Source organism: Globicephala melas, chromosome 2, assembly GCF_963455315.2.
Source record: "Globicephala melas chromosome 2, mGloMel1.2, whole genome shotgun sequence".
NCBI lineage: Eukaryota > Metazoa > Chordata > Mammalia > Artiodactyla > Delphinidae > Globicephala > Globicephala melas.
In genome coordinates, this window is record NC_083315.2 from 62,008,959 (window position 1) to 62,022,038 (window position 13,080).

The window sequence follows — 13,080 nt, forward strand, 5'->3', positions numbered from 1 at the left end:
AGAATTATCTTTCTTCTATCAGAAGTTGCCCATATAATCTCTAAACTTAAAGTCATTTTGTTCATAAAAACTGAGCAAATAATCAGGGCACCAGTTCCCTCATCTGTAAAATGGAATGAGTTAAAAAGGAAGATAGAGCACAAAGATTCAGAAGTGCCCCAGGAATGAGGAAGCCGAGGGTGGACAATCATCACAATCTTCAACTTTGCTTTTATCTATTTAACATACCTTATTCTTAGAAAATACAAATTATTTATCTCATAAAAATAATAAGGTAGCCCAAGCTATATTTCCTAGTAGAGCTAAATCTTACGCTTTGATTCAAAAGAACATTATTATAAAGTGAGTAACTGTTGCCAGGACCAGGAACCCCCTGAACTGGCCACAACACAAGGGGGCAGAGGGATGGGGGAGGAATCTCTGAACTTAAAGAGTGTTCCAAAATCTCAGGAAATTGTTTTTAAAGAAGAGACCACCCAAAATAGTTAACTCCAAAGTATTATAAACTAAGCTGTCAGAAGCATTTACTTAAAATCTGTTTTCATGTGGTACTGTAATAAAGCAAAGTTGCTTTCTAGGGGAAAGGTATCAAAGATACACAATAATAAAAGGCTAGTATCAGTGTGTGAAGAGAGTAGTGGAAACTGAAACATGGGAGTTATTCAAGTAATGTAAGTAAAGAAATCATCCATCAATTAATAAAGCATGAATGAAGAATCTCAGGTGACATTTACTTGCAAAACTGAAGAGGTTAAAATTATCCTTCTTCATTAGCCTAAAAACTGTGAGAAAAGAAGTCCTAGTTTCACCATGATTACTTTTTCCTAACACGGTTTCCTTAACACTTTAACTTACTTTCCAACCCATGCTGCTGTTTGCTTTTCCTGTCATTTACATAGCCAAACTTCCTTTAAAAAAGTAATCTGTTTATATTTATTGCTTCCCCTTCCTTTACTACTTTCAAGTCAATAATTCTTCGGCCCATGCAGTTTGGTTTCCCATCTTACCACAATACTTAAAATACTGATAACTTTCCAGGATCATCAGTCAACTTCTTGTTGTTAATTCCAAACTCACCTTTCAATTCTTTTCTCTGAAGCTAGCACTGTTTACCATTCTTGGAACTGCATTCTCTTCCTTTGGCTTCTGTATTTCCTAGTTTACCTAACTACCACACCTTCAGAGGTTAGTTCAAATGTCAGTGTCTGTGGGAAGTTCTCCCTGATCCAAAACTGGGTTAGGTGTCTCTTCAACATGTTCCCACAGTATCATGCCCTATCAAAGCACTTACCATTTTTTCTGACTATGTCATTTTACTTATCTGCCCAGCTAACCTGTAAATTATCTAAGGCAGGCATTATGCCTTTATTCTCCGTTGTTTCTAACGCTTAGAATTGTGCCTGGTGTGTTGAATGATTGAATGAATAAATAGTGGTTTCTCCATTATCAGTTCAAGTGCAAGCACAATTTACACTGCGAATATCTACTCATGATTTTCAATTCTAATTTGTTCAGACTGCCAATACCAAGGGCACTGAGGAAGTTACAGGGGTTATTTGCAAGCAGCTAGCTTCAGTACTCGAATTACATTTAAGATTTAAACTAAGGAGGAGATGCTATAATAGAGTGCCAAGGGAAATGCCAAGGAATAAGGAAACCTTGTATAAGCTGGGACAAATTATTTGGGTCTCAGTATTACCTCACAGAAACGTTTATAAACTGTAGACACTACACAAATGTCAACTATTAAAGAAAGATGATAAAATGGTCAAAACATGAAATTAATGTATTTTTAATAGGAGTGCTGATTGTTCTTTTTAAATACTTAAGTTAGGATTGTGATTTAAGGAGAGGGAAATGAATAAATAGTAGTTTCAGGCTGATAGAGATTTGAAAGAATATCTTATTAAATTTATTTGAAAGATTAAAAACACTGAGGCCCAGCAAGATTAGATGATTTACTACCCAAAGCCAAAAAGCTAGTGTCAGAGCTGTGATCAAAACTTGAGAATTTGGAAATTCAATTAAGCATTTTACCTACTAAATTATTTTAACTCTGATTTTCCATTTCTCTAAGAGAATATAATTAACTTTCTTTTAAAACTTCTTTTCTAAGCACTTGTATGTGTAAACAAATTAATTTCCTTCAAATGGGAACCTTTAGAGCTACACATGTTAAACTCTAAGATTAACAATGAAAAACCTTCAATATGTAAAAATATATAACATAGGTGACAACGACCTGGTATACACTAATTACTAGAAAAAGCTGCTTAACTATTAGAGAATATGAACAAGGTAGTTATAATTGTTGTATAATTGAATTATTCTTAGATATCCTGAAACATCTTAAGAGGTGAATTCCAAGTAACTAAACCCCTTTTTTTGGCCACAAATGTAATTTTCCTATGGTTACTAATAACGTGCCTTCATAGGAAGACTATGTTTATTTAAGCCTAAAATTTCTTCACTAGATACCCCAAAGTTAATCATCTAAATTCAATAGGTTTTTAAGAGCAATACTTGTACTAAAGAATCTCCATTAGAATGGATCTGTATGAAAATCCTGAAAGCTCCCTAGTGAAATAGCATTAAAGACATTTTATAAGTGTTTTGGATATTTATTCTAAAAACTTAGTTTTAAATCTATTTTAATTTGGATGGAAAATAATTCTGTTTGCTGCCTACCTATTACACAATTCTCTCACTGTGGTAATATAAAATGGACAAGATTTAAGTGTGTAATGACAACTTGGACAAGTTGCTGCTTTAAAAAGTAAATGGGGGCCTCCCCTGGTGGCGCAGTGGTTAAGAATTCTGTCAATGCAGGGGACATGGGTTCGAGTTCTGGTTCGGGAAGATCCCACATGCCGCGGAGCAACTAAGCCCGTGCGCCACAACTACTGAGCCCAAGTGCCTAGAGCCCGTGCTCCGCAACAAGAGAAGCCACCACAATGAGAAGCCCGTGCACTGCAACGAAGAGTAGCCCCCGCTCACTGCAACTAGAGAAGGCCCACAAGCAGCAGCAACGAAGACCCAACGCAGACACACACACACACACACACACACACACACACACACACACAGAGCAAATGGGGGAGGACTGAGAGAGAACAAGCTCTTACTCTTTCTTTTCCTTTCTTTATCCTTAATATATTGATAGGTTACTGCTTTGCTACAATCCCAGACTCCCAGATCTTCCTTTATTTAAATAATGAAAAGTTGATTTACCCTCTGAAATACAGAGTCAGTGCTAGCCTTAAACTACCAGATACTCACCGAGTTAGGGTAGTTCAAGTAGCAGATCTGACAAGGCATATCCTGTGCTGATGACCTTGTATTCATCTGGCGTGTTCGAGACTTTTTACTTGGATTAATTACATGACACTCAGCAAAGAGCTTCTCCAGGTTTCCATCAAAGTACCTGCATTATTTAAACAGAAAGGATGAGAGCCCAGCAATAGCACACTGTTAGAGCTCTCCAAAAACCTGATTTTCTATAGGGAAAGTCAATGAAGTAAATTAAACCAAGACCATAACCTTTCTTGCTCAGAAAAAATAAGCTGTATGGCTACAAACTGTAGCATACAGAAGCATATGTGTATGAAAGCAGATTGAACTTTTGTTGCTATTTTGACACTGTTTAGTTTGTTTCTATCATGAGAGGTTAAGCTATTAGTAATATTAACAACACGACAATTAAAACCTAAGGATGAAAGTTGTACTATCTCTTAAGTGGGACCTTATGAAGAGTAATGGTATTTCAGAAGGCTAGGCTATATTTTATGCCAATGAATTCATTTTATTAATAATTTTAGTTATACCAGTTTAAATATATTAGCAAGTAAACCACCTATAAAGCATACCTTATCCCACAAATCATTTAAAAAATGAAACTATTACATGTGTCTCATTCTACAAAAGACTTGCTTTCTAAATATTCTTTTAAAATAGTTTTTGATAGGAAAAGGGAAGAAGGAGGAAACAAAAAATGTATCTTTAAAAGTTTTTGTATCAAATAATCTATACATTAGCTTTTTCATAAAATATGTATCTAAATATATAGAAGTAGTTCACCATCTAATATGTCAACAGCATGGTATGGCAAGTACTAGCTACAGAGTTTCAACTGAACTGTAAATTTCTTGACAGAAGACAGTGGTAAATAGCACAATATCTACCATTAATCCAGTTAAGACATGATCTTTGGCCTCCTGAAATACCTTAATATTCTAAATGGAAAAGCAATAGATAGAAAAACTTTCAATTTGTAAATCAATATAACCAGCAAAAATATTAACATGGAATTTGATCAATTTACTTATTAGCTTGTTAAGTCTAGGTTTAAATAACTACAATGTTCTTTATATATAAACAGGAGGTTCTCAAGTTAAAAATAATCGATACTCAAGAGATTCTCAATATTTTTAGTGGAAGTCTTGTTCAGGCTTTGTTCAAAGCATTTGCTACATCTCTGGAAAATCACTCATGAGAACAAACCACATCACTCTCCTAAGACTGATAAATATCTTTTTATAAATACTTTGACTACAGTGATGTGTCAATGAACTGGTCAAGCTATCAATCAAAATGTCAACATATTATAAAAGGGGAACTCATATGAAGTTGTCCCTGATCAAAATATAAAGAGCAGATAAATCAAATGCTCTCCTACAAAGGTTATCTCTGAAAAAAACCTAAGATGTAAGTTTTATCTGAAAAACAGAAAATGTATGAAGCTAACACTTAGTATGAATAGGTAAACCAGCTAAGCCCCTTGCTTTTATAAAAAATATATTCATGCTCACAAAAAAAGACAAACTCTCGGCATCTAAAACTTAACTACACAAAATTAGCAACTCCTTATACTTTGGTGAACAGACTCGACAGCATTCTATGCAAATACAGACAAACAGACATGTGCATATTTCATGTAATCTCATATTCCAGGCTTATTACCCGCTTTCTTCACTGAACAATATGTAACATCTTTGTCATGAGCATGGGTGGGTCTACAATATTTTTCATTGTTGCATAATATTTCCCAGCAGGTATATACTATAATTTACTTAACCAACCTTATACTGAAAGACATTTAGAGATGTTCCACATATAACAATCCTAGATTAAAATCTTGTCCCATTTGATGGGGGGAAAATAATTAGACCTAACTTGCATTTCTTTATTAGTGAAGCTGAACTTCACTAATTTTTCTGTGAAGATTTTGCTATTATTTTATGAGTTCAGTATGTAAACAGGAAGAGTAACCCTTTGTTTTATGGATTGCTTTCTTCCCACAGCTTCTAACTTGCCTCTGAATCCTGCTTAATGGTGTTTAATTGCCACTTTTAATTTTTATGTAGGCAAATTTACGATGCGACACTGTTGTGATTTATGGATTTCATATGAAGTTTTTAAAAAGATCTCTATACCCAAAGACTAAAAAAATTCATTCATGATTTAGGTCATTCCTTTAAACTGTTTCCATTAAAACTGTTGATCCACATGGAAATTATTTTTGTGTAGTAAGGGGAAAAGCAGGGATTCCATTTTATTTTAAGCCAAATGTCTAACCATTTACTTAGGTCTCAGCTTAAACTGCACTTCCTCAAACAAATCTTCTTCGACAGCTCCTCCCCCTCCAATTAGGTAAGGTTCCCTTGTATTACATCCTCACAGTACTTTGTACTCCAGTGCAACATATCACATTACTAACTCTGTAATCGCCATTTTATGTTTTTCCTGCTAGAATGTAAACCCCATGAGGACTATTTTATTACTGAGGTAGTCCTAGTACCTAGAAGAATCTTACTATAAGCGTTCAATTTCTTTTTAAAGAAAAGAGTGACTTCTTAATGTTACCTGATAATAAATCTGAATTCCTTTATTTAGGAATATTTCTTAAAGATAGCAATATATTAGAGTTTATAGTTTTTGGTCCATTATAGAAGGCAAACAGCTTTCAAATACAGCCCAGGTAAACAGAATGGGGAGTTGAAGAATCCACTCATATTGCTGATCACAGCAGGCAGGCCTAGAAATTTTTTTCATTTAAGTTCCATTTTACAGAAATGTAACATTTTAAAATTTGTTCTTTATTTTTATTTATTACTTGCTTTGTCCACCAATGACTCTGCTATGGTTTTCTGAAAGATACTGAAGTCTAATTTATTTTTACTAAACATAACTTAAAATGGGTACTTAAACCTATTTCGCCAACTTACAATAACACATTGATTGTCCTTGTATTATATGACCCTACACTTAACCCTATAGTTTTGTTTGGAACTTCCTGAAGCTTTTCCCAGTTGATTATCATTTTACATAATTTTTTCACTTATTACACTGTTTTGACATTATATAGCTTTTCTTTCAAGAATAGTAAAAACTGCTTTTTGTTTCCTAAGCTTGATAGCCCTAATTAATTACTTAGACATAATTAAAATGTTTAATTGTATTCAAAAGCTCACTTTGGCCAAAATCCTACCCACCCTACCCCCAATATTCTCTATACTGACAGCCTCCATTTTCTTCTGGTACCCGTTGTTATTGAAGTCTGTGATCAAAATAATTCTCATTTTATAATTCAAATCATTTTTCAACTGACAGGTAGACAAGGTTTCTTCATTCTTTAAGTTTAGTTCTGTACGGTTTATCTTAGCATTTAACTTTCTCTTTTGAAATGCCATTCAGGTAGTAATTACTTCAAGAGCTTTTAGTTATTAAGACCTGCTTGATATGTACCCAGGCTTTGCTAATTTTCCTCCTTGTCTACCATCTACTAATTCCTTCTTTGTCCTTTTCTTCTCTTGCGTATCTCCATTTTCCATAGTATCTGCTCTATTTCTTGCTGTTGCCAATGTGGTTTTATCTTCTGCAAGATTACTGCTTGTCCCTTTATCTTTTTTCTTAGTTCTGTCCGCTTCCTTTTCGTCTTGTTCTGTTGTTTCATCAATTTATCTTTGATCCCTTATCTCATAGAGTCTATGTTTACTTTAATCTTCTTAAAAGAACAAAGGTTTTTTCAGCCTGCTAATTATGATAGTTTTCTTAAGGACTACTACTGTGCTCAAGAATACACGTGGATTCTTAACTCCCCACAGTTTGTATACCTGGTCACTATATATTTGAAAGTTCCTTCAGTTTGCTGGCTCTTACATATACCCTTGCCTGTGAAAAACAGACCAAAATGAAGAGAGACTAATTCAATGTGAAGCACTGAAGTTCAGGTACCTTGTTTAATGAGTTAACACACATATTTCTCTCTGCTTCACTGACTTTGGTCAACAGCTGCAAAGATTATGGTAGGACACTGCTGCCCTCCTTTCCTGCAAAATTTGCCCATCCTTTTGAGAAAATCATACTGATGAAAAGAAAAACAGAATAGCAGTGTGGTTTTTCCTTCAGTCCAGCCTTTCCTTGGTGGGGCAAGGGCATGATTAGAGTATCCCCACCCCATATCTCACATGGCTTAGATTAAAGATTTTTAGAATGGCTGGGAATTCCCTGGAGGTCCAGTGGTTCGGACTCTGTGCTCTCACTGCCAGGGCCCTGGGTTCGATCCCTGATGGGGGAACTAAGATCCTGCAAGACCTACCACCAAAAAGATTGTTAGAAGGGCGATTTGAGAGGTTCTTCAGTAGAGATTATAAATCCTCTTCTCTAAGGTTCTTTCTGTTCATTCACTATGTTTATATAAATATAGTTAAGCAAACTGGCACTTAATCAGCCAACCTTCCAGAAAATCTAGATCTTAATTTTTCATTTTCCTTGACTATTAGACAGAAATATACCACATAACCAGAATTAAATTTCAAGGCAGGAGGAGTTACAGCTTAAAAACTATGTCTGGTTATGGAGAGGAGAGACATGGCAGGTGGGGTATATCACTGGCTAAAGTTTCTTCTTGAATTCTGAATGACTAGCATCACTGTTTGCCATGTCAATATTTAATTTTGTCATTATGAGTTTATTTTAAAAGCCACTAGGGCTTCATACTTCATAAAAAGATCACTGTTGATGTTGTACTTATTTTCACAACAAAATCGGAAAAGCAAAACTGTTAAGCTAATTTAAAGTTATATACTGGGCTTTCCTACTGCTTATTTTTGGGTTACCAGAGTTCAATTCTCCTTATAGGTCTTTAATGCTCCCATATATTTTTATACATCACTTATCTACTACTATAAGCCTGAGAGAGAGCTAAAACACACAAACATATATATGAAAATTTATAAAAATAATTCCATATATATATATCTCCACAAATAAACATGTATAGAAGTAAATGAACTTTTACTTCTAAATAACCAAATAATTTTTGTTTCACGTTCTCATGTGGCATTTTATGGGTACCAGACTTCAATTTCAAAAGGCAACAAAACAGTTACAATTATTCTATACTGTATGTTCTGACAAAGCACTAAAAAAGATCTGTGACATCAACATCTCTTCTAGGAACTGCCATTTCAACCATCCTTTGCCCCATTAACCTGCTTCTAAACGGTGTAATTCTTTCCACTTTTAGAAAAGGTATATTTAAGGAAAAATATCAAAGGCGCAAAGGAAAAGATATTTATTTATATCTTAAGGATGAATAAAAACTGCCATATTTATAAAAAGCAAAAATAATAATGAATGAAAACGTGTCTTAAACCAGCAAAACGGAAAAAGAGAGGAGACACACCAGGAGATAAGGCTTTCTCCAGTCTTTACATATAAACATTATTTTCACAGCTTATTCCTCATCTTCCATAGAAAGAAGCCAGTAGATCTAATACTGTATGGTAGTATATGCAAGTCATTAAGAATTACTGAAGAGTTCTTTTTCTTTTGGGGAATGAGATTAGAACTGATAATTTGAGCACTATTTTTCATTTACAATCCCCTTAAACCTTAAAATAAAACTTAAAACCTTTCAATAACTTTAATCGTGTTACTTAGATAAAAATTTAAATTTAAAAAGGGCTCCTGAAGTAGAAGGTAAACGTTAAACATATTAAAAGATTTACCACATTCTTTGTGGTTTTTAAAGGTATTCTTTCAAAAGGACTAAAATTAGAATGTAAGGTTAACTAGCAAATACATGAACCTCTACTAAGTAAAGTTCAGAATCCCAGAGAACTAGTTAACTAAGGATTTAGGGATAGAAAATCTTTTTTTCTAAGGAAGACTTTTGGTCCTCATAAGAAAAAAGATCTAATGAGGACATACACAAGTCTATAAAAACTTGCTTTCAAAGTTTTGGGTTTTTTTATGCTAGTCTAAAAGATAAATTTAGCTCATATTTTAATATTATTATACATGGTTTATAGCTAAGTAAATGCACTGATTATGTATTTTTAAGAAAGAAATACTTTTTGAGATTCTGATATATTTTTTTCCCCTATAGGGGAAAATGCAACCTAAAACAAAACAAAACCAAAAACCCAGCAGGACACTAAAAAAAATCTCCTGAGCTTGCTTACTACTAAACAAAAGACCACTTGACAAAAAAGTTACTAAATACTGATAATATTACTTTCAAGTTGCAGTACAAAAACCTTATTGTATAATTTTTAAGGACCTTTCTGTGTTCTTCCATACTTTATCCTTTTGGTTCTAAGCCTTGATGAAGGCAAGTGTATTAAGAAAACTAACCACAGCAAAACAGATCTAAGATAACTCCATCCAGGCTTGAATTAGCAAAATCATAACAGAAACACAATAACTATGCCATCTTCCAAAAAGGCTCCCATTCCCATTTATTACAGAACAATTTAAATACACAAAGCCAAAAGAAAAATAACTTGAACTCCCACATACCCACCATCCAGCTTTATTTATTATTAATATTTTGCTAATTAAAAGACTTTTGGGAAGAATAAGACTTCATTCTCATATGAACTTTCAAGGCAGATCTGATACTACGCCGGACATTGTAAGAAGAAGCTAATAACTAACTATTCCCTTCATAACAGAGAAGAGAGAACTCTACACTAGAGGCCTCAGAAGACACAGATGCTCGTTTCACTGGGTATTCCAGCCACACTTAAATACGCTTGTGTCATCTTCACTGGTAGTTGTCCATGTTCTTTGGCTTGATTATGATTATTCCAATTTACCAAGTTCTTCTAACCTGAAACCCCTGGCACTTCAACAACTGTACAGTACCCAAAACATTCTAACTTATTTACACATGCTCATTCTCCTCCCCTGAGGATCCAAAGCTTTTATTAATTTCTCAAAAGAGACCATGGCCCCCAAAACGACAAGAACCAATACTATTTTTTAAAACTATGTTCTACTCTGGGCTTCCCTGGTGGTGCAGTGGTTGATGAGAGTCCGCCTGCCAATGCAGGAGACACGGGTTCATGCCCCGGTCCAGGAGGATCCCACATGCCGCAGAGCGGCTGGGCCCGTGAGCCATGGCTGCTGAGCCTGCACGTCCGGAGCCTGTGCTCCGCAACGGGAGAGGCCACAACAGTGAGAGGCCCGCGTATCGCAAAAAAAAAAAAAAAAAAAAAACTATGTTTTACTTGAAAGAAAACAAAGACAGTGGTTTCTGTGCCCTCTGTCCAGATATGTGCATGCAAGGGAAGTCTAAACCCTCTGCTCTGCTCAGCTCAATGATCTTTTCTTCCTGTTACACATGAACAGCACAACTCAGTAAATAAAATGAAATAAACTACTTGTGATTTATGCAATAATGGGTCTGATTCCAATTAAAGACAAAAATGATTTCTTTGAGTACAAAAAGAAATACCCTTTTATTATTCTGATAATGGTGTTTCAATATATTTAACGGAAGCCCACAGGTTGTCAATGTTAAGAGCCTATAAACCAAAGTATGTTTAAAAATCTCGCTAGGCTAAAACCAAGAATAAGCTATCAAAATATGAGACAGTATATAATTAAGATCATTTTTACATGGTTCCCTCGCAGATTAACCAAACTATATGTGGGAACTGTGCTAGTTAGCGGTAACATTAATTGCTTTGACTAACAGAAAGAGACCTACAGCTATTTGCAGTATGTCATTCTAAGTATGCAAGAGGTAGGAGGAGAATGCTTAGGGAAGTATAGAAAATAGTACCTAACTTCAGGAAGTCAGAATGACTTAACAGTAAATGTGATAAGAATTCAGGGAATAAGGAGATCCAGGGGGCATCATACAACCCAGGACAAGAACTAGAAAACTGCTAGTACTTCAGAAACCCTCCAAACATCCCTTTCTCAGTAACAAGCTCCTTTTTCCCCCAGAGATAATCATTACCCCATTTTTCTTTATAGTTTTACCACCTAAATATGCACCCTTAAAGAATATAACTTATTTTTGCCTGTTTTTGAATTTCATATAAACAGAACCATATAGGGGATAAGTATTCTGTGAAATTTGTTTTCCTTTCACTCAATATAACAGTTTTTAAGATTCATCTATGTAGTCACTCGTAGCTCTAGTTCATTTATATTTAATTGCTGAACAGTTATATAAATATACCACAATTGTGTATCTATCTATAGACATTTGGGTTGTTTGTAGTTTGGAGCTGGTATGGGTAACGCTGCTATGAACATCCTTATATACAACTTTCAGTTTAGACATGCATATTTCTTTCTGTTAGGTACATATATCATCTGTGAGTGGAATTACTGGGTCAAAGATATGCATGTAAATGCTAAGAGAAAAAAATAAAAATTTTACATTTCTTTCTAAAATCATTTATTTTAACAACTTATCTGTAGACTCCTTTGGATTTTCAATGTAAACAATTCATATCATCTGTGAATATTAACTATTTAGCATCTGCCTTACAACCATTATACTTTATTATTATTATTTTCGGTATACTACTGGCTAGGATCTCCTTCAGTATGAATTGAATGTTGAACATAAGTGAAGATAACAGACACCCATGTCTTGAACTCCATCTAAAAGAAATATTTTCAACATCTCAGCATGAACTATGATATCTCCTACAGATGTTTTTACAGATTTATTAGATTAAGAAAGTTCCTTTTAATGCCCAGTTTGCTAATGGTTTCTTTTTAAAATCATGAATGATTACTAATTTTTAGCAACTGCTCCTCTGCATCTACTGAAATATTATTCTCATTAATTTGTTAACTGACCAACCATATTTAATTGTTTCAGGTTAAACCAACCTAGCATTCCCGGGATAAATCTCAGCTGGCCATGCTGGAATATTATCTTTTTTATGTATTGCTGAATTCAATTTGCAAATACTTTGGGTTTTTGTTTCCTTTTGTTTGCATCTATTTACATGATAAAACCTGTAATTTTTCTTTGGGTTTTTGTATCAAGATTGTGATAGACTTAAGAAGGTAAAAGATCCTCTTTTTCTGTTTTCTAATATAAAGTTATAAGGTTAGAGCTACTGTCTCATTAAATGTTGGTAGAAATTTCTAGTATATCCATCTGGACTTGGACTTTATAGAAAATTTCACTTTATAGTTATAGCCCCATATGGGTTTTTTATTTCTTATGTAAATTTTTATGAATTGCAAATTTCTAAGAACTTATCCATTTCATGTAAAATTTCAAATTTCAACACAGTTATTCACAATATCTTATAAGGCTGGGTTTTTGTGGGTTTTTTTAAGTATCTGCAGGATCCAAAGTGACATTCCTTTTCATTACTGATATTATTTGTATTTTCTTTTCTTGGCTAATCTCATCTTTTGGCTTCTTAGTCCCCTTTACTGTATGTTTCTTTTCCATTTTATTAAAGTCTGCTCTGTTATTTCTTCTTCTATTTTCTCTTAATTTATTTTGTTGCTCTTTTTCTATCTTGACACATCTAGCTCATTAACTTGAGGCTTAAGATGAATGCTTAGCTCATTACTATCCTGATACATGCAATTAACACTCATTTATACACTTTTTAGCAGAAATTAGGCTGCATTCCACAATTTTTCCCCTTAACATTCAAATAGTTGCTTAAATAGCAATTATGAATATTTGAGACTTTAATCAACACTGATAGAATTTTAAATATTGGCTTAAAAAAATATAAAGGGTAGGTACAACATAAAGCCATCTATATTAATTAAAAGGTAGCACTGTTTCTAAATACATTT

At 34.0% G+C, this 13,080-nt stretch overlaps 1 protein-coding gene across 1 annotated transcript in view; it reads right to left on the bottom strand.

Annotated features, from left to right (window-relative positions):
- ARIH1 (ariadne RBR E3 ubiquitin protein ligase 1) overlaps positions 1–13,080 on the bottom strand; it is a 117,642-nt gene that overhangs the window by 45,829 nt on the left and 58,733 nt on the right. The window contains exon 3 of the mRNA XM_030875053.3: positions 3,280–3,424. Within this exon, the coding sequence (XP_030730913.1) occupies positions 3,280–3,424 (145 nt within the window). The remainder of the gene's footprint in view (positions 1–3,279; positions 3,425–13,080) is intronic.